Below are 19933 nucleotides of genomic sequence, written 5' to 3'. Positions count from 1 at the left end.
TCTAGGATAAATCAGTGTCAGGCTGTAGAATTGTAGTGAGATCGTTCGCCGGAGATCAAAAAGAAAACCAAGAATGTATAAACACGGTGATGGAAAACCAGAGATCAATCAAGAAAGTCAAATATTACATCCTAGATATTCAAATTCCGAGTCCATTGCTAAATCTTCACTTGAGCCAATTGACGAAATCATGATTGTTCTTCGCTCACATCATTCGAGTTCCTGAGATGATTGTTAGCAAAATTAAGTTCAGTCGAATGCAAACACGGTGATGGAAAACACCGGAAATACCAGGGGAGTACACTCACTTGGGGGACTGTGAGTCGATCTGCATTGTGACTGGTCCGTCATTCACCAAATTAACCTTCATCATTGCTCCAAACACACCATCTGCACATCCAATCAAAGAAACAAAAGAGATCAACAAATCGAACACATTCAAAAAGAAAGAGCCAAAACTCGAAAATTCTGAACCAAAGATAACAGAATGCAGCGAGAACTCTCAATCCGTTAAGCGAGATCAAGCCGTTTATTTGACAATGTATGCAATACATCAAACGTATAGCAGAACTTTCGAGTTACAAGACATCACCTTTGACTGCATCAGGTTTGTAGGAATTTCTGAAGCTCTCAACCACAGAAACATAAAAGGGCTTCGCTTTCTGAGGCGGCATCGCCACATGAAAATCCGGCTTGTTGCCCTTCAAGATTCCGTACAATGTAAACTGACTCACTGTCACATTCTCACTACAGCATTAGAGTTCACAAGTACACATATATGGATAACATATGACCGTTTGGTCCAGCATCGCTCAATTTTCACTAAGCCAACAGATGGACGGGGGAATGTTTATTGTACGTAATCTTACCCTTATTTTGCAAATACGTTGTTTTCACGACTCGAACCGTAAACTTTCGGTCACAAAGGAGACCTTTCCTTTGCGTCAAGGCTCGTCCTCACGAAAATAATCGATTGAAAAATAGTAATTTATATGTTTCTGAAAAAAAAAACATTTAGCTGAATTACCAAGTAGGACTTCATAATTTCTCTGCATTACCTGAAAACGTTAAGAAGTAAAGTAAATAAATAAAAAGCAGCATAGAAACCTTTAATTCAGTTAAATTCATGAAAAAAGAGGGAAATTACGTTTTGGTCCCATCCTCTGCCGGTGCTTTCATTTGGGAACAACCTCATATTCAAGACCTTCCGGCATCTGAAAAATTTTCACTAATTAGTATTCCAATAAAATAAAATAAATAAAAATTGAGAGAAAAATTAATTTAGCAGCGAGTACGGACATGTAGTCGGCGTCGGAGGTGGAATCGGAGTCATGGAGGCCGACGAGGACGAGGAGGCCCGGCCCAATCTCCGACACGATGCGCCCTTCCACCTGCAATTTGCTATCTTACGCAGTTGAGGCGTCGGATAATAAATAATATACAGTATACCAGATCGAAATTAGGGGTGAATGTGGATGTGGGGAGTGTGGACTGACTGACCTCGACGCTGGCGGAGGCGACGCGCTGGACGACGGCTCTCATGGCTTTGATTGGTTTAGGGTTGGATCGGGGGCGAAAGTTGTGGGATTGGAGCGTGTGCTTGCAATAGTGAGGCAGCGGCAGCGGCAGGCAGTACATGCTTTCACTGTTTTGTTTTAGGTCTTTTTTTTTTTTTTTTTTTTTTTTGATTTTTTATTCGTTTAATAAAGTCTGCAATAGGTGTAAGCGATCTTTTAGACCATCCACAGTTGGTCCGGAAAAGTGAGCGCGGGCTCGCATTGGAGTGTAATTTTTACTGCAGGCAAGAAAATTTGAGTGAAAGAATGCATTTTCACATATATGTTTATTTCACCGAATCTCTTTATGAGATAATCATTATGTCTGTTGTGTGGGTCAGAACTTAACTAACAAGAAATTTCGCTAACTTATGACCGTTATAGTTACTACCGCTTTCACCGGGGCTTCGGTTGCCGGCTTCCCTGTTAGTATGTCACCAACTTCCTTGACCTTCTGGCACTAGGCAGACATCAAGTCCCGTACATGGTTTAATACGAATTTATGAGTTTAATACTTAAACTCACGAGTGTAATACTTATAAATTAGTAGGCTCTAAAGTATAACTCTTGATAGTATTGAACTCATACTATTGTCACAATAGCATTATTAGTATCAATTCCAAACTGCCTAATTTCTGTATAGGTATCACATTCACTCATATTACTGTGAAATGCCAAGGGATAAACTTGAAGTAGAAATAACAATTGTATTTAAAAGAAAACTCCAATAGATTTCTTTATAGAAAATTTAGATAATTTGATTAAAAAAACAAAAATCGTCTAAGTCAGACTTGGATTCAATCCATTGTTTCCTTCTAGAAGAGCTTAGTTGAATAGGTTCAATATAAAAGGTTGAATTTTAGCCCAAAAGCATAATATGATTAAAAAAAAAAGTCCACTTTTTATGAGAAAGGGTATGATGGCAAAGTGTGCTCAGTTACACGAATTTGACGAGGAACTTTACAAGGTAACCGGGGAAAGAGACGACAAGTATCTGATAGCTACATCTGAACAGCCACTTTGTGCATATCATGCAGGCCAGTATATCCATCCATCCCAGCTACCGATAAAATACGCTGGATTTTCTTATTGCTTCAGGACAGACGCCGGTTCACGTGGTAAAGATATATTGGGACTATTTCGGAACCATCAGTCTGTGAAAGTTGAACAGTTCTGCATTACATCTCCAAATGGAAATGACTCTTGGGACATGCATGAGGAGATGTTAAAAAATGCGGAGGAGTTTTATAAGGTGCTAGACCTACCCTATCGTGTTGTGGCTGTTGTTACGGGGGCTTTGAATGGTGCGGCGGCAAAGAAGTACGATCTAGAGGGTGGTTTCCTGCATCTCAGACATACAGAGAACTGGTCTCAGTCGAGAAAACTAGAAATTCGATACGGAGAGCAGGGAAAGGGCAATGATCAGACGCAGACCATACGTTCACTTGTTGAACTCCACTCTTACAGCCACTACCAGAACCATGTGCTGCATTCTCGAGAACTACCAGAGGGAACATGGTGTTGAGATACCGAAAGCTTTGCAAAATTATATGGGGGGAAAGACATTCCTACATTTCCAGGACAAACCGGCCACTGACGTCAAACGAAAGAATCAAGGGGAAAGAAAGCTTGTCTAATTTATAAAGTGGTTTTTCTTCTGTATAAAATTTAGAACTTGGATTTTACTCTTTATTTACATGTTTAATTAGGTTATTGATACATCACCTGTCACATATTATCATAAATATTATCATCCTTAAGCACTCTTTACAGACTTAAGGGAGAAGCACAATTACGAAAATGAATGCCTAGCCCAAGCCCCATTAGGCCATGGCCGAAGGGAAGCCCTAGAAGGCTAGAATCCTACCCCTTAAACAACGTCCTCAGAAAAGAAACGAGTCCTTATATATCATCCTAAGCCGCTAGGGTTTCCAAAGTTACAGAAAAGAAACGAGTCCTTATATATCAACCTCTCAATTTCGTTTCGACGTTGATCAGCGTCCTCTCTCTTATGGTGACCCAACTGGTGGAAATCGTAAACAAAAAATTTGGCCATATTTGTGGTAAGAATGGCCAATTTAATTAGGGACAATTTCGTTATATCATACTAATATATCTATAACATGCTCTTCTGTTGTATATTAATGTCTTCTGCGAGTCGCAGCTTATATATGAGGAGTTGATGTGTAGGGAAGAAAATCTCCCTTGCTGCAGAGACACCAGCATCAAATGTTGGCGGCATTACTTGAAGTCCAGTAAGATCAAAAGGTTTGAAGATCGATCGTCAGCGCTTTATGGCGAACATTCATCAGTGTTGTTAGCAAACTTGAAAAAGTTAAGGAAGCCACTTTTGAGCTCCAATGGTTGAAGTCGAATTAGGCCATTTGTGTCGCCCAACACATATTTTTGCTACAGTCCGAAGGAAGCAAAATGATTTTCACCTTAAATTGATGCGTCAACGGAAAGTTTTCTCCTTGGTATAACGGTTTGTGAATACCTTTCATAGAAGGCTAGAAGCAACGTTGTTAAATTCTAAATACTTCCAGAAGCTAATAGAGTCATAGTTATAAAGATGTCCAAATAAATATCAAGGTCAACTAGTCAACTAGTTGTTTATTGAATGGTTTAACTACAAATTTGACCCAAACGTGCAGATACAACAGTTGATTAGGTCAGTGTGCTCGTCCATTTACACCCTAACTCGAATTTCTTTTCTGTAAATTAGAGCAGTTTAAAATTCGAAACTAGAAATTTGTGAGGAGGACATATGGTGTTAAGGGGAAAATAATACAAGATCCAACTAGGTGTACAAAACACAATAAGACTAAATGCATGAGGGGCCTACATCCAAGTGCTATGTTTAACAAATCACATCCAAACAAGAGATGCAATTTTGTGAATCACAAAATTGATCTGCTAAATCCCAAAATTGCAGGTTTGAAACTTACACAACAGTTACGTTGATTCATCGTAAAAGATTTGTTCCCCCATATCTCAGTAGTATTCTTTCCTGGCAGACCAATTCAAGGATAAAATCTACACACATTTCCGGGAAAATACCGCGTTTTCTCTTGCACACAATCGGAAATTTTACCTAGCATAAACTGATCTGCTAGATCCCAAAATTGCAATTTTGAAACTTACATAACCGTTACGTTGATTCATCATAAAAGACTTGTTGCCCCATATCTCAGTGGTCTTCTTTTCTGGCAGACCAATTCAAGGAGAAAATCCACACACATTTTCCGGGAAAATACCGCGTTTTCTCTTGCACACAATCGGAAATTTTACCTAGCATGAACACAAATCCTTGTGCAAGACAGTAATATATATAAACAGAACATGTGGGGAAGGTTAGATCAGAACAAAATGTCTTTTCCTTTCCCTAAACTTGGGCTCTTGCTTCCTGTGCTCATCGTCTGCTTGCTAATTGCTATCTCCCATGGAGTTGGAGCTAACAATAGTAGCAATGTCACCAACATTGGAGCAATCATTAATGCTAATGGCCGTATTGGGAAAGAACAGAAAACTGCCATGGAAATTGCAGCTGAAAACTTCAACAACTGTTCGAAGACTCATAAGCTAGTCCTTCATTTTCGAAACTCTGGCAGAGACCCCTTTCGTGCTTCTTCTGCTGGTTAGTATACACACGACGGTTGTTATAACATACATCATTATGCAGTTAGTTTGTACACATAAGTGCTTAACTATAAATATATATATGGAGAAGGTAGAAACATTTGATTGATTGCAGCTGAAGGATTGATAAAGGAGAAGGTAGAAGTGATAGTTGGCATGGAGACATGGCACGAAGCAGCTTAAGTAGCTGATCGTGCAGGAAACCAATCAAATGTTTCGGTGATTTCATTTGCATCGCCAGCTATCACCCAGCCCCTAATCCAAAGCCGCTGGCCATATCTGATACGAATGGCAACAGACGGTTCTGCTCAGTTGAAATGCATAGCAGATATGGTTTCTGCGTACAATTGGAAAAGGGTTGTTGTAGTCTACGAAGATGATGGTCACGGTGGAGCTGTTGGGATGCTAGCTGTTTTATCTGAGGCTCTTCGAGATGTTGGTTCGAAGATTGAGCACCATTTGATTCTCCCGCGAGTTTCTTCAATGTCTAATCCAAATTGGGATGGATTAGAAGAGATATTGAGCCTTCCCACCATACAATCCCGTGTGTTTATTGTTATTCAGTCATCTTTTCCTACAGTGACTCATCTGTTTTGTGTAGCGAAGAAGATGGGACTTGTAGGAAGAGACTCAGCTTGGATAATCACAGAGAGTGTCATTAGTGATTTTCCTGACTCTCTTGACAACTCTGATATGGAAGGCACTCTCGGAAGCAAGACCTACTATGCTAATAATTCTAGTTCTTGTACGAAGTTCCTAAAGGAACTCGAAACAAAGTTTTCAGACGAAGATAACACTGCGCCAATGCCAGGAATTTATGCCCTTCAAGCCTACGATATGATGACCGTCATTGCACAGGCCATAACAATAATGACTAGTAACAACAGTGCTACTACTAGTAGTAGCCTGCAGGTGTTGTTAAACATATTGTTGAATAATTGTACTGGTCTGAGCGGTAAAATGTACTTCAAAGAAGGTGAGGTACGTTTTTATTCTCCACGATTTAGGATCATAAATGTCGTTGATGGGAAGATACATAGAGATGTAGGGTTTTCAGAAAGCGTTGTCAGGCAAGGCACAAACAGACGTAATGATGTTGGTATAATTTGGCCCGGGAAGGCCAAAAGTGCCCCAAAAGGTTAGGCTATGCCTACTTCTGAGAAGCCAATGAAAATTTTGGTTCCTGGTGTAACTTACTTCAACAAATTTGTAAAGGTTGATTGGTCGCGGCACAATTCAGACGAGAAGAAATTCGATGGTTTCTGCATTGAACTTTCAGAATGATAGTATCAAAATTGAATTATTCTCTGCCTAATAAAATCGAAGCCTCAAATGACACTTATGATTCTGTGATAGAACTGGTCCAAAACAAGGTACCAACTTAAATTTCTTTTTCTTTTGCTATAAATCTTTCTGCTGCATTTGATTTGTATCTGACAGAGAGAACGTATGCTTTCCATGTTCATCGAAATATTGACCAACTGAAGGATTATGATGCTGTGATTGTTGATGTGACTGTGCTACCTGATCAATTGGACAGAGTGGACTTCACTCAGCCATATATCGAGTCTGGTTTGTCGATGATTGTTCCCGAAAAATATGAGGAGTCGACATGGCTATGTCTGAAGCCTTTCACTTGGCAAGTGTGGGTGGCGTCTGGTGGCCTATTACTCTACACAACACTAATAGTCTGGTTCCTCGAGGGCCCATGAAATCCAGAATTTGGCAGCGGGTTGAAGAATCAAATCGGGACAGCAACTAGGTTCACCTTCTCCTCTTTGTTCTTTGCTCACAGTAGGTAAAAAAAAAAACTCAGATAGTTATGTAATTTCCGTACAATCATTTTCTCCACTGCACACCCTGTTTATTTATAATGTTTGGATTGAGTAAATCAAAGAGAATTACGGGACATAAATAAACAAGGCGTCCAGAAGGAGAAAAAGAAGTTTTCGTAAAGCATTTCTCTTTCAGATATCAGTACAAGCCTAACTATGAAACGATGCAGTCTAAAATTGTTAAACCAAAAAGATAAATGTATGAATCTTTCATCTTGCAGGAGAGAAAATCTGTAACAACTTAGCACGAGTAGTTGTTATAGAGTGGCTTTTTGTTGTATTGATCCCAAGCTCAAGCTACACTGCTAATCTTTCTTCAATTCTTACCATCAAACGGATAGAACCAAACGTAATAGACACCGAAATGCTGAAGAGAACCGAAGCAAGAGTTGGGTCAACTGCAGATTCACTTGTCAGGAACTACATGCTTAATGTTATTGGATTCAGAAACGCAAACATCATAGAAATAGACCCCCAACACAACGTGGACTATTTCAAGAGCAAACATTTATCTGCTGTCTTTCTTGAACTCCCATTTGCAGAAGTACTCATCAACCAGAACTGTAAGGGATACACTAGAACTGCGCCAACCTACAGATTCGGAGGATTCAGCTTTGTAATTAGTGAATACATTGCATACAACACATCTTGCTACTATTCAACATTAGGGAAACGGTTTCTGCACACCGTTGTTTGTTTTTGTCAACTTATTCTCCTTTGGTTTATTCAATCCAAAGAACAATAAATTACCATATAATGGTGTGCCGAAATCACTTCCCTCAACTTAAGTAGTTCTACGAAACTAACAGAATTGATTTCGTGTTTATCATGCAGGCATTCCAGAAGGGCTCCCCAATAGCGAGGGATTTCACTAGGGTCGTTCTAAAGCTATTGGAACATGGAGAACTGAAAGAGCTACAACATAAGTGGTTGACTCCAAAGGAAGAAAAGTGTTCAAGAAATGCGACTTCAGATATACCGGAAAGCTTGAACCTCAAGAGTTTCTCCGGCCTCCATATTATTACCGGCGTTACTTCCACATTTTGTTTCCTAATCTCTCTTGTTATCTTGCTGAGGCAGTTTGGAGACCGAAAAATGGAGCAGGGCAATGCAAGTCCGAGTGATGAAAGTATTTGGAAGAGAACAGTTAGAATAACAGGATATATTAAACGAAGTCTTTTTCCCCCAAAGGAATTTCCACCTTTCCCTAATGTAGAAGAATGGAGTTCTCCGTTTAAGGTGGAACAATACGGTCGCTTCCAACATTCCTGATCATCCCCAGGCCTTGATGTCGCCGCCGGAAATTGAATGCGTGACGCCGCCGGAAACTGAAGGCATTTCAGAAGAACTTATAGAACAAAGGCAATAGTACATACTACATATTACTGCATGTTAATATCTTGCCAAGTGCAATAAATGTGAGCTTCTAAGTGCTTTTCTTTCCTCCTTTTTTTTTTTTTTTTGTTCCAAGTGTTGTTTCATTTCTTAATTCCCAAGAAATGTGAGCTTCTAAGTGCTTCTCCTTTATTGTAATATAAAATTTTCACCACTTCAAATGACAAAAATGTTATTTATAGTTTTAGCCATTTGAGTAATTTTACTCAAAGATTGCTCTCTAGTTTTGACGAACATTAAATTTTAGTTTTTTTTTAGAAAGAACAAGAATTTGATTGACATCATTCTTTTCTAGGCTGACTACGATTTATAAGATCAAATGTGACTCAAATATAATTAGTTTAGTCTTGAGAGTTTCTTTGGGAAAATATGAGTAAATTTTAGATAAAATTTATCTGATCACATGACACGTTCAAGTACTTATTATGAACAAACATATCAACATATTATCGACTATCCACTTATTGTTTCTATTATTTATACTATCCATACTTCAAAGTATAAAGTCGTCAAAATGCCAGTAGAAGTTTAAGAAGTAGATCACGATGTGTTAACTTCATTAGATAGTCAACAAGACACGTGGCAATTGCTTGAGCTTACTTCGGCAGAAGAGAATTGTCTTCGGATCCATTTTGTAGAAATCTAGATATCCTTATATCTTAGCCGTTTATCGTACATCGTGCAATCATTTTTCGTCAGGTACTATTTGTGTTTAATTTTAAATAAAAAAAGTTAAATTATTTATGACTGCACGATGCACAATGAATGACTAGAATGTAAAAATCTATGGGATCCCTACAATTTGAATCGAGATGAGATCCAAATCCTACTTGGGTTTACGCATCGAAACCTCTCGGCCCATCCACCGCCACTTCGTTCAGCTTCGACTCTTATTTGTATTTCTCGTCCCGACGAAGGTGTTTGATAAAATTCCTGGATGTTTCTAGCTCTCCAGCAGCAATCACAATCCCAATTAGCTCCTTACTCCGAAGTCCGAGCACTTGAAAATCTTCTAAAATGCGAAGAGCTTCCAGGATCTTTACGCTTCCAGCTTCAAACCTCATCGGCCATTCTTCTTCTTCTGCTGGCGCTGTGCACAAACACTCCTTCACAACTCTGACCCTGCAACAAAATCGCCAAAACCCACAACAGCAATCGTTTCCGGGAGGATTTCTGAAATGGGGTTCGCTGGGTTTCTTCAGGGCTTCGAGTTTTGCTACTGGGTTCAATCCCTTGAAGGCTAAGCCGTTGGATTCCATTATTGATGTCGAGAGGGTGAAAGATCGCTCGGCCGAGGACATCGCTTCGGCTTGGGACGATGTAAGCCTCTCAGTTTCCTTGCTTTTCTGTGCCTCCAAATGTTACATTTTACTGTACAAGTTTAGTTTATCTGTGGTTTTTTGAACTGGGTTTTGCCTTCTTTTTCTTAATTTGACTGATTTGCTTTTCTTTCGATTAATTAGATTGTTGCAGAAGCTTGTTTCATTTGCTATAATATTCTATATGGTAAAAAAAGATAAGACTTTAAGCTGCTCAGTACTTGTAGCTGTAAAATATCTAGCTTTGTCATAGCTTTAAAGTTTCGTTCTTGAAGATTTGAAGCTCACATTTTTGTTACTGTTTTTATTTTTTTTGGGATAATGTGATATTATTCTGAACTACTCTAACTTACCGGAGGAGGATTCGATCACGGGTGCAAGGAGATTCGAGCCACTACATTGTATCTATCTTGTCCCTTAATATGAATTGGCTGTGTGTTAAATCTAAGCTGTCTGCTGCTTGAGGCCACAGTGTTAAAGTCTTTTTCTAACCTGATTTCCATGATATCCTCATGAGCTAAAATTTACGCTTACCATGCATCATGTGCATTTGCGATTGATCTTGCTTATCATTTCTTTAGTGTCTCACTAGATGTGGCTTCCGTTGCAAGATTGTTTTCTAGTATCATTTATGTTTAGACGGGTTGTCTTTTATAGTTTCACCTGGGAAGAGGTCATATCGGTGCATCCATGAATGCAAAACTATATCACCTGTTGGAGCATAGAGCGGCAGATTGGTAATCAGTTTACGTAATGATTGTCTTCCTTTTCTTTCTTTCATCTTTCCGTTGTTTTAACTTTCAACTTGTTTATCATGGCAGCCGGTATTTTGTCATTCCCTTGTGGAGAGGAAGTGGTTATACCACAATGTTTGCTCAAGGTTTGGCCTCTAGCCAGTCTATTTGCTACTCTTTCTAGTGATCACTTTAGCACATCTTACATTCGCTACCGAACATTGTAAATGTTATGTAGAAGCAATAACGCGCCAGTATAGGACTACTTAACTTGCTTTTGTTAGTTTATGTCATTAATATGTCAAGAGTTATCTATGCCCATATTTGATGTTGTCATTGCTCAATGCTGAGTGGCAACATCAAAGAAGAGCATAGGTGGGACCTCTCGAGACGAGTGACATTTTGCAACTTTTTTCCAATTAAAATAACTAAACAGTTGGATAATGCCTTGTCGTATCAAGTTTTGATTCAAAACTCTCTTGCAGTACAGATGCCACACATGATTTTCACTGGTCTTGAAGATTACAAGGCGAGGGGAACTCAAGCTTCTCCCTACTTCGCTGTAACTTACTACAACGAATTTGCAGAAAGCAAGGACATGGTGCTTATTCGAGGGGATGTCGTACTCCCCAGCAAACTCACTGACTCGGAGGCAAAATGGCTTGTGGAGACCACCCAATCATTTTATTTGAACGACATGAGGTATAAGCTGGTCGAACGGTTCAACAAACAAACACACGATTTTGAGTTCAAGGATGTCTTGCAAGCATTAGAAATGCCGATTCTGTGATTTCTCCAACGGAAAGAAATTTGTCTTACTAGCAGTGATAGAAGGAGCTTTGTCAATAAAGGAGGATTAATTTGATTTTTGCAAAAGGGTGTTGTACTTGTGAGAAATGCCCATAGGGGATACCATGTTTCATACTGATTTGTGCCTTGAATTTTGTGAGAATTGTTTTAACAAAGCCTAGTATTGAAGGTCACGTAAATTGTCATGATTATACATGGTGGATAAATTTGTCCAAAAAAAATACATGGTGGAGAAACTTGGAGCCATAATTTCTTAACTTTGGCCCAATCGGAGCGTTGGTTCATGAACTAAAAATTCACAAGTATTGGTCTCTGAACTTGTTATAATGTGGGGCAATGATCATTTTGTCAACTTTATTAGAATTTTCATCCATTTTTTGTTCCTTTAAATCCTTTATTTTGGATGAAAGTTCTAACGAAGTTAGCCAAAAAAACCATTGCTCTGCATTATAATAAGTTTAGAGGCCAATATTCATGGATTTTTAGTTCAGATACCAAAACTCGATTTGAGCTAAAGTTCAAGGATGATTGCTCAAATTACCTCTTCATGGTGTTGGTCAAAAGAGATTGATTTTCGCACAATCTTTTCTTTTGTTGTACACCCATGTTTATTTGTCTCATGGCTTCCTTATGAGTTATTCAATCTAAAGGCCAAAAATAGATAGGGGGCGTGCAAAAGGAAAAGAGATGCGAAAGTTCTTTTCCTGGTCAAAACTATCTCATTTACGTATTGTATGAAACAAATTGTAGTGAATCATGCAATTAACAAAGTTCAATAGCCATGTTGATTGGATGAGGAAAATAAACTTAAAATTTGAACGGACTCAAATTCTCAAAAACTTCATATACAAGTTTTCAACTCGTTTGCAAGAAAATGGACATGCTGCAAGAGCATCTTTAGATGTTCATTCATCAGGAGTAAGACGGTGCGTTTTGAGCATTAGGAATTTAGGAGAAACGCTGTTTTTTGCTTTCTCGGTGAGAAGCCCAAAAGGGCCCGACGAGACGTCGTCGTATGACTACAAAGTAAACGGCATAGAAGGGAAGCTCGGCCCCGTCTTTTTCCCTTCCCCATCAAGCCCTCTCTTCGTCGTCTTCGTCTTCTTCTTCGTTTTCTTCTTCTTCTTCTTCAGTCACTCTCTCTCTCCCTACTTTCTCTCTCTACACTCCAGAGCCAAAAACCAGTAAGCTCTCTTTCGAATTCCAAAATAATAACTATGAATTTTCGAATACCTTTGCGTAATATAATAATAGTTCAATTTTTTGTTCCAAATTTCGCCTCAGCTTCTTCAGAGAGCCAGAAGAGCAGCTTCAATGGCTGACCCCTCCGACGAGGCCAATCACATCGAGAAGCTTTACGAGTTCGGCGAACGACTGAACGAGTCCAAGGACAAGTCCCAGGTGCCCCACGCCCCGCCAATTTCCTTCCAGCATCCTTTCATATTTTATACTTTTTGAAATTTTGGTTTCTAGGGTTTTTCTGGGTTTTAATATTTTGCGATTTTTGTTTGTTTGTTTGTAATTCAGAATGTTAAGGATTACCAGGGGATTATCAATGTGGCCAAGACCAGTGTCAAGGCCAAGCAGCTGGCTGCCCAGCTTATTCCGAGGTTCTTCAAGTTCTTCCCCGAACTTTCGCAGCCCGCCATCGATACGCACCTCGATTTGATTGAAGAAGAAGAGCTCGGGGTTAGTTCATATCTGTATACCCACTCGTGATTACTTGCACTCGTTGCATTTTTTGATGCCCTAGCTATATTTGGTAACTGGAGAATTGTTGAGTTTTTATTTATTTATGGAAGAGTTAGATCCCTGTTGAAAAAGTTTGTGTCTTGAATTAGTTTGTTGTGACATATTTGAAGCAATTTATAACATGCCTTTGCATGTTATTCTTATTTGGGGTCTTGCTGGTTTTAACATTCAGTTCAACTATTTAGTTCGGATCATCAATGTAATGTGCAGGTACGAGTACAAGCTATTCGGGGCCTTCCCTTGTTCTGCAAGGATACGCCTGAACATATTGCGAAAATTGTAGACATTCTTGTGCAACTCCTTGCATCTGGTAATTTTTTTTGTTTCCATTCTTTGTTGGGAATTGTGATTGTGGGAGTATGGTGGTTGCGTTATATGAGTGATGTTGGCCTTTGTTGATGCTTTTTAGAGGAATTTGTGGAGCGTGATGCTGTGCATAAAGCACTTATGGCTCTTTTGAGGCAAGATGTTAAAGGTATATTTGTGATCTTCAAACTAACTGATAGTGAATCATCATAGATTATGCGTTTAGTACAAATTAACTGTTAGGGCATGATTACAAATTAACTGATGTATGATTACATCAGATGTTAAGTTGGCATTTTTATTTATAAGTAAATATGTTTATGTGTACAAATGTACACATTTTATGCAGATTTATGTGTTTTTACTAGCCTTAAGTTCAACACCTGATACATCTTGGATCATTGAAATCTATCTCTTTCATAAAGTATCTCATCTTCTTCTATGCACAGCTTCTTTGACAGCATTATTCAAGCACATTGGGAGTGTTGATGAACCAAGCACAGATGAGTTCATTCGGGAGAAGGTTTTAAGCTTCATTAGAGATAAGGTGAGAAGACCACTTTGTCGAATGTCCAATACGATTATTATCATGTATCTCTTAAGATAACTGGATGTTGAATGATCAAAATTGTAGGTATTTCCTATTAAAGCTGAACTTTTGAAGCCTCAGGAAGAGATGGAAAGGCATATTACTGATTTGGTAAAAAAGGTATGTACATGAATGCTGTGCCAATTGTCTTCATGCGCATGTTTATTTAGAGTCTTGGAACTGTGTACTTAAGTTCCTATGAATGTATTATTTTGAAGTGTGGCATGATGCTCTGTCGCATCTATTTAGTAAATTTATAGGCTGTTCTCTTCCCCTCATGTTACCTTTAGTTAAAAGAAAAACCATGGACATTTATAATTATTATCTCTTGAATTTTATTTTACTTTTCTGTTGAAAGGTTGTATATGACTTATACGATCGAGTTCAATTTCAGAGTCTGGAAGATGTGACTGGTGCCGAGTTTAGAATGTTTATGGACTTCTTAAAAAGTTTGAGCATATTTGGGGAGAAAGCGCCTGCTGAACGCATGAAAGAACTTATTGGAATTATTGAAGGACAAGCTGATTTAGATGCCCAATTCAATGTAAGCACTTGTTTTATTGTGTTGATTTAAGGGTAAAGAATAGAAGCTTCTGACCAAGCTGAATATGCAAAATGTACTCACGATGAGTAATGCAGAAATAAGCATTTTTGATATTGCTCTGTTATTTCATAAGATGCTTGCATTTATTTTATCATCATTATATCTGATGCATTGACTTTGTGTTTTGATTACTATTTTATGATTGTATCATACCTGAACCAATATCAACCCATGAGTGTTGAATATATATATGAGTATATACTGTATAGTAATGTTGGTGATTACTTTTTTCCGGCTTGGTTTAGCTCCTTGGAAGTTTTTTTTTTGGTTGCTAATTTTATTTATTCTTGGGTGACATCGTATGGAATTAATCTTCTGTTAAAAGAATTTGGCCTAGCTAAGATGAGGCTCTTCATTTGTTGTGCTTAGCGTAGTCATTTGATTCAATGTGTATGTAGTTCTTATTCTTGAGACTTCTTACCAGCTTTCTCATCATAATATTGACTGCATGCTCAAGATTTGTTAAGTGATAAGTTTGTGTACTTTTCCCTTTTTCATTGGGATGAGCAACAAATCTGTCAATGGTAAACAGGTGAAGCTCTACTTAGTTATCTAGTATTCATAGGGTACCAATTAGACCTGTAATCAAACCAGTAGATTAACAGGTGGTTTTTCAGGCTGGGGTAGTCTACTAGTATTTGTTTTTCAAGATATATAGATTCATCGGAAGCTTGATATCTATCAGTTTCTTAAAGTATCAGGTATCTATAATGTTTGTAGGGTTGAAAGTTTGAGTTAGAATATTATTTCAAATTATAATGACCACCAGTGTCTTGTTAACGTAAGCCACCCTTAGATATGATACTGTCCATTTAGGCTAGAAGGAAACAAAAGTGATGCTGTTGGAAAAGATGCTTCCACAATGTATATTCTGCTTCCTCTTTTAATATTAATGTATTCATTTTAATCACTATGGTTCTTTCGGTGACTTAACAACAAAATGGTTGGGATGCAGGTTTCAGATGCTGATCATATTGATAGGTTGATATCCTGCCTATTCATGGCTCTGCCATTTGTTGTGGTATGGCCTCTAATTATCATAGATTTTTCCTTGTGCTTTTGATGTGTATATTTCTGGGAATCAAGTACCAACCATGTTTATTCATATTTCATATAGAGGGGTGCGTCAAGCAGCAAATTCCTAAATTATCTGGACAAACACATCCTTCCTGTTTCGGACAAGGTAACATCATCATTTCCACTGAATTGGTATATTATCCTAGTATGCATGTCAAGTTTCTTGGTAATCTGAAGAGTTTTGTTTCTATATGGTTCCATAAATTGAGCCAGTATTGGCCAAAACAAATGAAAATGTTTAGATTTTTCTTACAAACTGATATATAATTAAACATTGGGATAGAATATTTTCTATATATTTGTTTGCTTGATTGGTTTTTGTCTGAAATGTTCCATCGGAATCTGGGATGATTTATCCTTTCTGCTATTGGTCTCCTAATCTTGTTTTATTTCTTTTTCTTGACTCAACTACTCAATTACTAAAGCAGTGTTTACATCAAATAGTTGATGTCTTTATTTCCATATGAATCCAGAAGTTTTTCTAGGTTGTAAGTAGTCATACTTTCTTCGCACTTGTCTACATTGTTATGAGGACTCTGAGAAATGATCATTACATTCTGAAATGAAAACAACGACAATATGGAATATAGGATTAAGTAAATAGCATGGGGAGTGCGGTACATGCAAGCCTTTTATTGATGATAAAAATAAAATTTTAAATTCATTTCAATTTTATCTGTATCTTTCTATGACTGTGTGACAATATTTATATTATGCTGTGCTTTCTTTATAGTGTTTTATTGTAATGGGAAAGCTTGTCAGATTCTTATTCAAACAACGTTTTTCTTTTTGTCAGCTTCCTGATGAAAGAAGGCTAGATTTGCTCAAAGCCCTCGCAGAAGTTTCACCTTTCACAGCACCACAAGATTCTCGTCAGATCCTTCCTTCTGTTGTTCAGCTGTTAAAGGTACAATTTTTTTAATCGGTAATGACATCAGTTTGTATATTCAAAATTATCGGATGATTGGACTATGTGCGTGAAGATCCGACCTTTAAAATACTCTCCACTATTGCAGTCGGTGTTTATAAATGTAAATGCCTAATGCAAGGTGTTTAATTTCTGACAAGATGAAAAACAAGCCTTTTGGGACTCAAGTTATTAATTAAAAATTATTTAATTATGTATTATTTGTATTAATTATTATATAAACAGTAATAGTCAATTTCAGACCTTGTAATATTCATTTATTTCAAGGCGCATTGCTGTGAGGTGAACCTCAATTGGACCTTAAAAAACTTCTTAGAATTGATGTATTCACATTCAGTGTTTGGACAGTATCGGCTTTTTTATTTGTTTCAGGTCTGGATAACAAGCCATTTTGAGTCATTTTTTTTTGTTTATTATCTCGTTGCAAATTAACTCGCATTTTTATTCTATTTTTTCCTTGCAGAAAAACATGCCTCGGAGAAAGACCGGGGATGAGTTTAACTTCACTTATGTAGAATGCTTATTGTACACGTTTCACCATCTTGCTCACAAGGTAATTTGATTTCCAGTCAACCTCCCTTGTCAATACTACTATGAGTAAACATTGTTTTGTGCTTACTTGATTTCTTTACCATATAGGTTCCTAATGCTACTAACAGTCTATGCGGTTACAAGATAGTGACTGGGCAACCATCAGATAGACTTGGTGAGGACTTTTCAGAGCAATATAAGGAGTTTACTGAGAGGTTGGTCTTTCTTTTTCCCTGTTTTTCTCCTTGTATATTTTATTACTTATTCTAGTTTATATAATGAAGTACCACATGAGTGTATATGTAGGAATCAAAATATGCCGAATAACTCATGCTCTTCTAAATCCTAGGTCTTCCTGTTCCTTCATCTGGCTTATATTATCCTCTTTTCTTGTCAATGTGCATCCAATATACTTAGCCCTTAACTCCGGTTGTGAGATGGAGTGTTTTTTCTTAAGAGAGGTTGAGGCTGGTTAAAGCTTATGCTGAGGATAGTAGCGCCCATATCAAGGAGAAGTCTATGGCTGAAATTGAAGACCTTGCAAATTACTGATATCTGATAAATTTCTCTGAAAAGTGGAGAATCAAGTGGCCACACCTCTATAAGACTATAACTGGAAATATTATGATTGACTGTGCAGGTTGAGTTATGTCGAGGAGCTAACTAGGGCCACCATGAAGAAATTAACACAGGGAATGGCTGAAAAGAACAAAGCGATGGCAGCTGCAAAATCTGACGAAGCAAAGGATACCATTGTGAGTTAATTTCATGGTCATTTCACAGTTTTGTGAACCGTTTCTGTTAGCAGTTATCTTAAACAATGATTTTATGGTGTGCAGAAAACTGAAAAGCAGAATACTACAACCGGGTTGCGAACCTGCAATAACATATTGGCAATGACAAAGGTGAGGGCAACCGTTTGAGAATTTTGGATGGATGATCATTTATTCATGATCTTTTAGAACTGATGTTTAAATGATTTGAAACAATGTAGACTCTACATTCAAAAACACCCTCATTCATTGGAGACAAGAGCATCAACCTGTCTTGGAAAGAAGCAACAAAACCCGCTGTGCCCTCTAGTACACCTGTTGCAGGGTAAGAGAAAAATTCTTGAACCTATATTTTGTATTTTTGTGTTATACTCTCATTGGTTTGAAGAATAGTTCTTGATTTATGTGATGTCAGACTTTTGGCGTCATTAGTTCAACATACATTTTCCTCAATTGCTTGTGCAAAGACTAAAGTGCGCAGTTCATTTATTTCAATTTTGTGGCTCGGAGAAAAAAAAACTCAAAACACCTAATTTTCCTATGTTTTATCATATTCTTTTAGTCACAATCTTGAATTTTAACAGACATCTATACTTGTCAATATTTTCGCACTTCCTGACCATTTGTATATCCGTAGACATCTACATTTAATAGCTTAGTCTTTATCCATACGAGATGCACTTTGAATCTTGAAAGGAAGGTATAACACGCTGTGAAATCAACATTTTTATCCTATTGCATAGTTAAAGGATCCGTTCTTATATGGTTTAAACCTACTGGTGCAGAGCAAAACGACCTGCTAATTTTTCCAATGGATCCGGAAATATGCCTTCAAAAAAGGGGCGTGGTGGCGGATTACAAAATCAGCTTGTTAATAGAGCATTTGAAGGTTTATCTCAAGGTGGAAGAAGCGGGGGAAGGAGCGGTGGTGGTGGAAGGAGCAGAGGCAGAGGGTGGGGTGGACGTGGAAGGGGAAGGGGTTACAGATAGCTGCACCGTGAGACAACTTTGGGAAATCACGATGGTGAGAGAGACATGGATGCGCCCCAGGAAAACGCAGATGAGTACGTGATGTGCTGAATTCCTCTCTATGAAACGAGTTAGAAACAAGTTTTGTTTCATCGAGCAAGCTGATTATAATCTAGATTTGTTGTTGATTAACGCTACTTATTATGTTCGTCTGGAGCTTCGTCTAACAAGAATGGGGTGACCGGATTAACGCTCTGAGTATTTCCATCTGTCGTCGAAAAAATATGCAGGTTTCCGAGACAGCTCCGGGAATTTATCCGTGCGTTGGTGAATGTATGCTTTCAGGGGATTTATAATACTGCTAGTTTGACTTTGTTTTTATGATTGAATGTTATGAATTTATAAGAACTCATACTGACTGATGGAAATTGCTTCTTTTGCCATTTTTAAGTTTTGCCAATTACCTCTTTACTTTCTCCTTATATATAGAGGGTTCGTTTGGAAACGTTTTGAAAATAACTGGAGTTTTTTTAAGAAAATAATTTTGGTCCCAAAAACATTATTAATAAAAGCGTTTTTAGTTATTTTAATAGTACTTTCAAATGCGTTAATAAAAGTTTGTTCAACTATGCGATACATTGTTCATTGAAAGCGATGAAGATTTAAAAGGTTGTTGCGAACTTAGGCCTACCCACGTTGGGTATGAATAGTGTGCCTCAATTTTTACAATCAAGTTTGTATTCATGTATTATCTCTTTAGTTTAAATCATGTTAAAATGTAATTTTACTACGTTTCAGAAAGGTATTATATCTGGATTTCTTCTACCAAATCTTACCAATCAATAAATCTGGACTCTTGAAATTTGATTTAACGGCTAAAGTTAATATAATTTTTAAAAGGTTTCATTTTTTTATCTGTTTGACCAAATTTTAAAAGTCCAAACTTATTAATTGATAGAATTTGATGGAAGAGATCTGAAAGAAATTCTTTTCCCTCTTCAGCGTGTGACATGGTTGATATGCGGGGTACAAGTGGATGTGTACTATGAAATCTATAAAATACCACTTGACCATATCCTTTTGCCTCTCTAATAAATGACAAAATGGCAAAATTAT

General features: G+C 37.7%; 3 protein-coding genes and 2 pseudogenes across 3 annotated transcripts; 4 read left to right on the top strand and 1 right to left on the bottom strand.

Moving 5' to 3' along the window:
- Positions 1–55: 55 nt before the first annotated feature.
- On the bottom strand, positions 56–1638 carry LOC137729657 (uncharacterized). The gene is made up of 7 exons (XM_068468654.1): positions 1501–1638; positions 1300–1391; positions 1148–1214; positions 1028–1058; positions 593–733; positions 309–390; positions 56–222 (listed from the first exon to the last, which is right to left on the bottom strand). Exons 1-7 carry the CDS (start codon positions 1636–1638, stop codon positions 189–191), a joined length of 585 nt encoding a protein of 194 aa, XP_068324755.1. The 3' UTR covers positions 56–188.
- Positions 1639–2460: 822 nt separating this feature from the next.
- On the top strand, positions 2461–3193 carry LOC137728541 (serine--tRNA ligase-like; annotated as a pseudogene).
- Positions 3194–4898: 1705 nt separating this feature from the next.
- LOC137728540 (glutamate receptor 2.7-like) lies at positions 4899–8302 on the top strand (annotated as a pseudogene).
- Positions 8303–9328: 1026 nt separating this feature from the next.
- LOC137729924 (uncharacterized) lies at positions 9329–11409 on the top strand. The gene is made up of 4 exons (XM_068468974.1): positions 9329–9745; positions 10402–10481; positions 10566–10624; positions 10964–11409. Exons 1-4 carry the CDS (start codon positions 9443–9445, stop codon positions 11266–11268), a joined length of 747 nt encoding a protein of 248 aa, XP_068325075.1. The 5' UTR covers positions 9329–9442; the 3' UTR covers positions 11269–11409.
- Positions 11410–12268: 859 nt separating this feature from the next.
- On the top strand, positions 12269–19260 carry LOC137728340 (apoptosis inhibitor 5-like protein API5). The gene is made up of 17 exons (XM_068467152.1): positions 12269–12472; positions 12573–12689; positions 12816–12977; positions 13251–13350; positions 13450–13515; positions 13796–13893; positions 13981–14055; positions 14330–14479; positions 15495–15560; positions 15657–15722; positions 16413–16523; positions 17008–17097; positions 17184–17290; positions 17716–17830; positions 17915–17980; positions 18070–18173; positions 18634–19260. The coding sequence occupies exons 2-17, from the start codon at positions 12603–12605 to the stop codon at positions 18836–18838; spliced, it is 1668 nt and encodes a 555-aa protein (XP_068323253.1). The 5' UTR covers positions 12269–12472; positions 12573–12602; the 3' UTR covers positions 18839–19260.
- Positions 19261–19933: the final 673 nt, after the last annotated feature.

The sequence above is a fragment of the Pyrus communis genome, chromosome 3 (genome assembly GCF_963583255.1).
Source record: "Pyrus communis chromosome 3, drPyrComm1.1, whole genome shotgun sequence".
NCBI lineage: Eukaryota > Viridiplantae > Streptophyta > Magnoliopsida > Rosales > Rosaceae > Pyrus > Pyrus communis.
This window is presented reverse-complemented; position numbering and strand designations above follow the sequence as displayed.

Coding starts and splice junctions, on each gene's coding strand:
- LOC137729924 (XM_068468974.1), top strand. CDS start 9,443: ATGCGAAGAGCTTCCAGGATCTTTACGCTTCCAGCTTCAAACCTCATC. Junction 9,746..10,401: donor TCGCTTCGGCTTGGGACGAT/GTAAGCCTCTCA, acceptor TGTCTTTTATAG/TTTCACCTGGGAAGAGGTCA. Junction 10,625..10,963: donor TACCACAATGTTTGCTCAAG/GTTTGGCCTCTA, acceptor ACTCTCTTGCAG/TACAGATGCCACACATGATT.
- LOC137729657 (XM_068468654.1), bottom strand. CDS start 1,638: ATGTACTGCCTGCCGCTGCCGCTGCCTCACTATTGCAAGCACACGCTC. Junction 1,059..1,147: donor GCAGAGGATGGGACCAAAAC/GTAATTTCCCTC, acceptor TAACGTTTTCAG/GTAATGCAGAGAAATTATGA. Junction 734..1,027: donor AAATTATGAAGTCCTACTTG/GTAATTCAGCTA, acceptor AGAATGTGACAG/TGAGTCAGTTTACATTGTAC.
- LOC137728340 (XM_068467152.1), top strand. CDS start 12,603: ATGGCTGACCCCTCCGACGAGGCCAATCACATCGAGAAGCTTTACGAG. Junction 12,978..13,250: donor TTGAAGAAGAAGAGCTCGGG/GTTAGTTCATAT, acceptor TGTAATGTGCAG/GTACGAGTACAAGCTATTCG. Junction 13,516..13,795: donor TTTGAGGCAAGATGTTAAAG/GTATATTTGTGA, acceptor TTCTATGCACAG/CTTCTTTGACAGCATTATTC.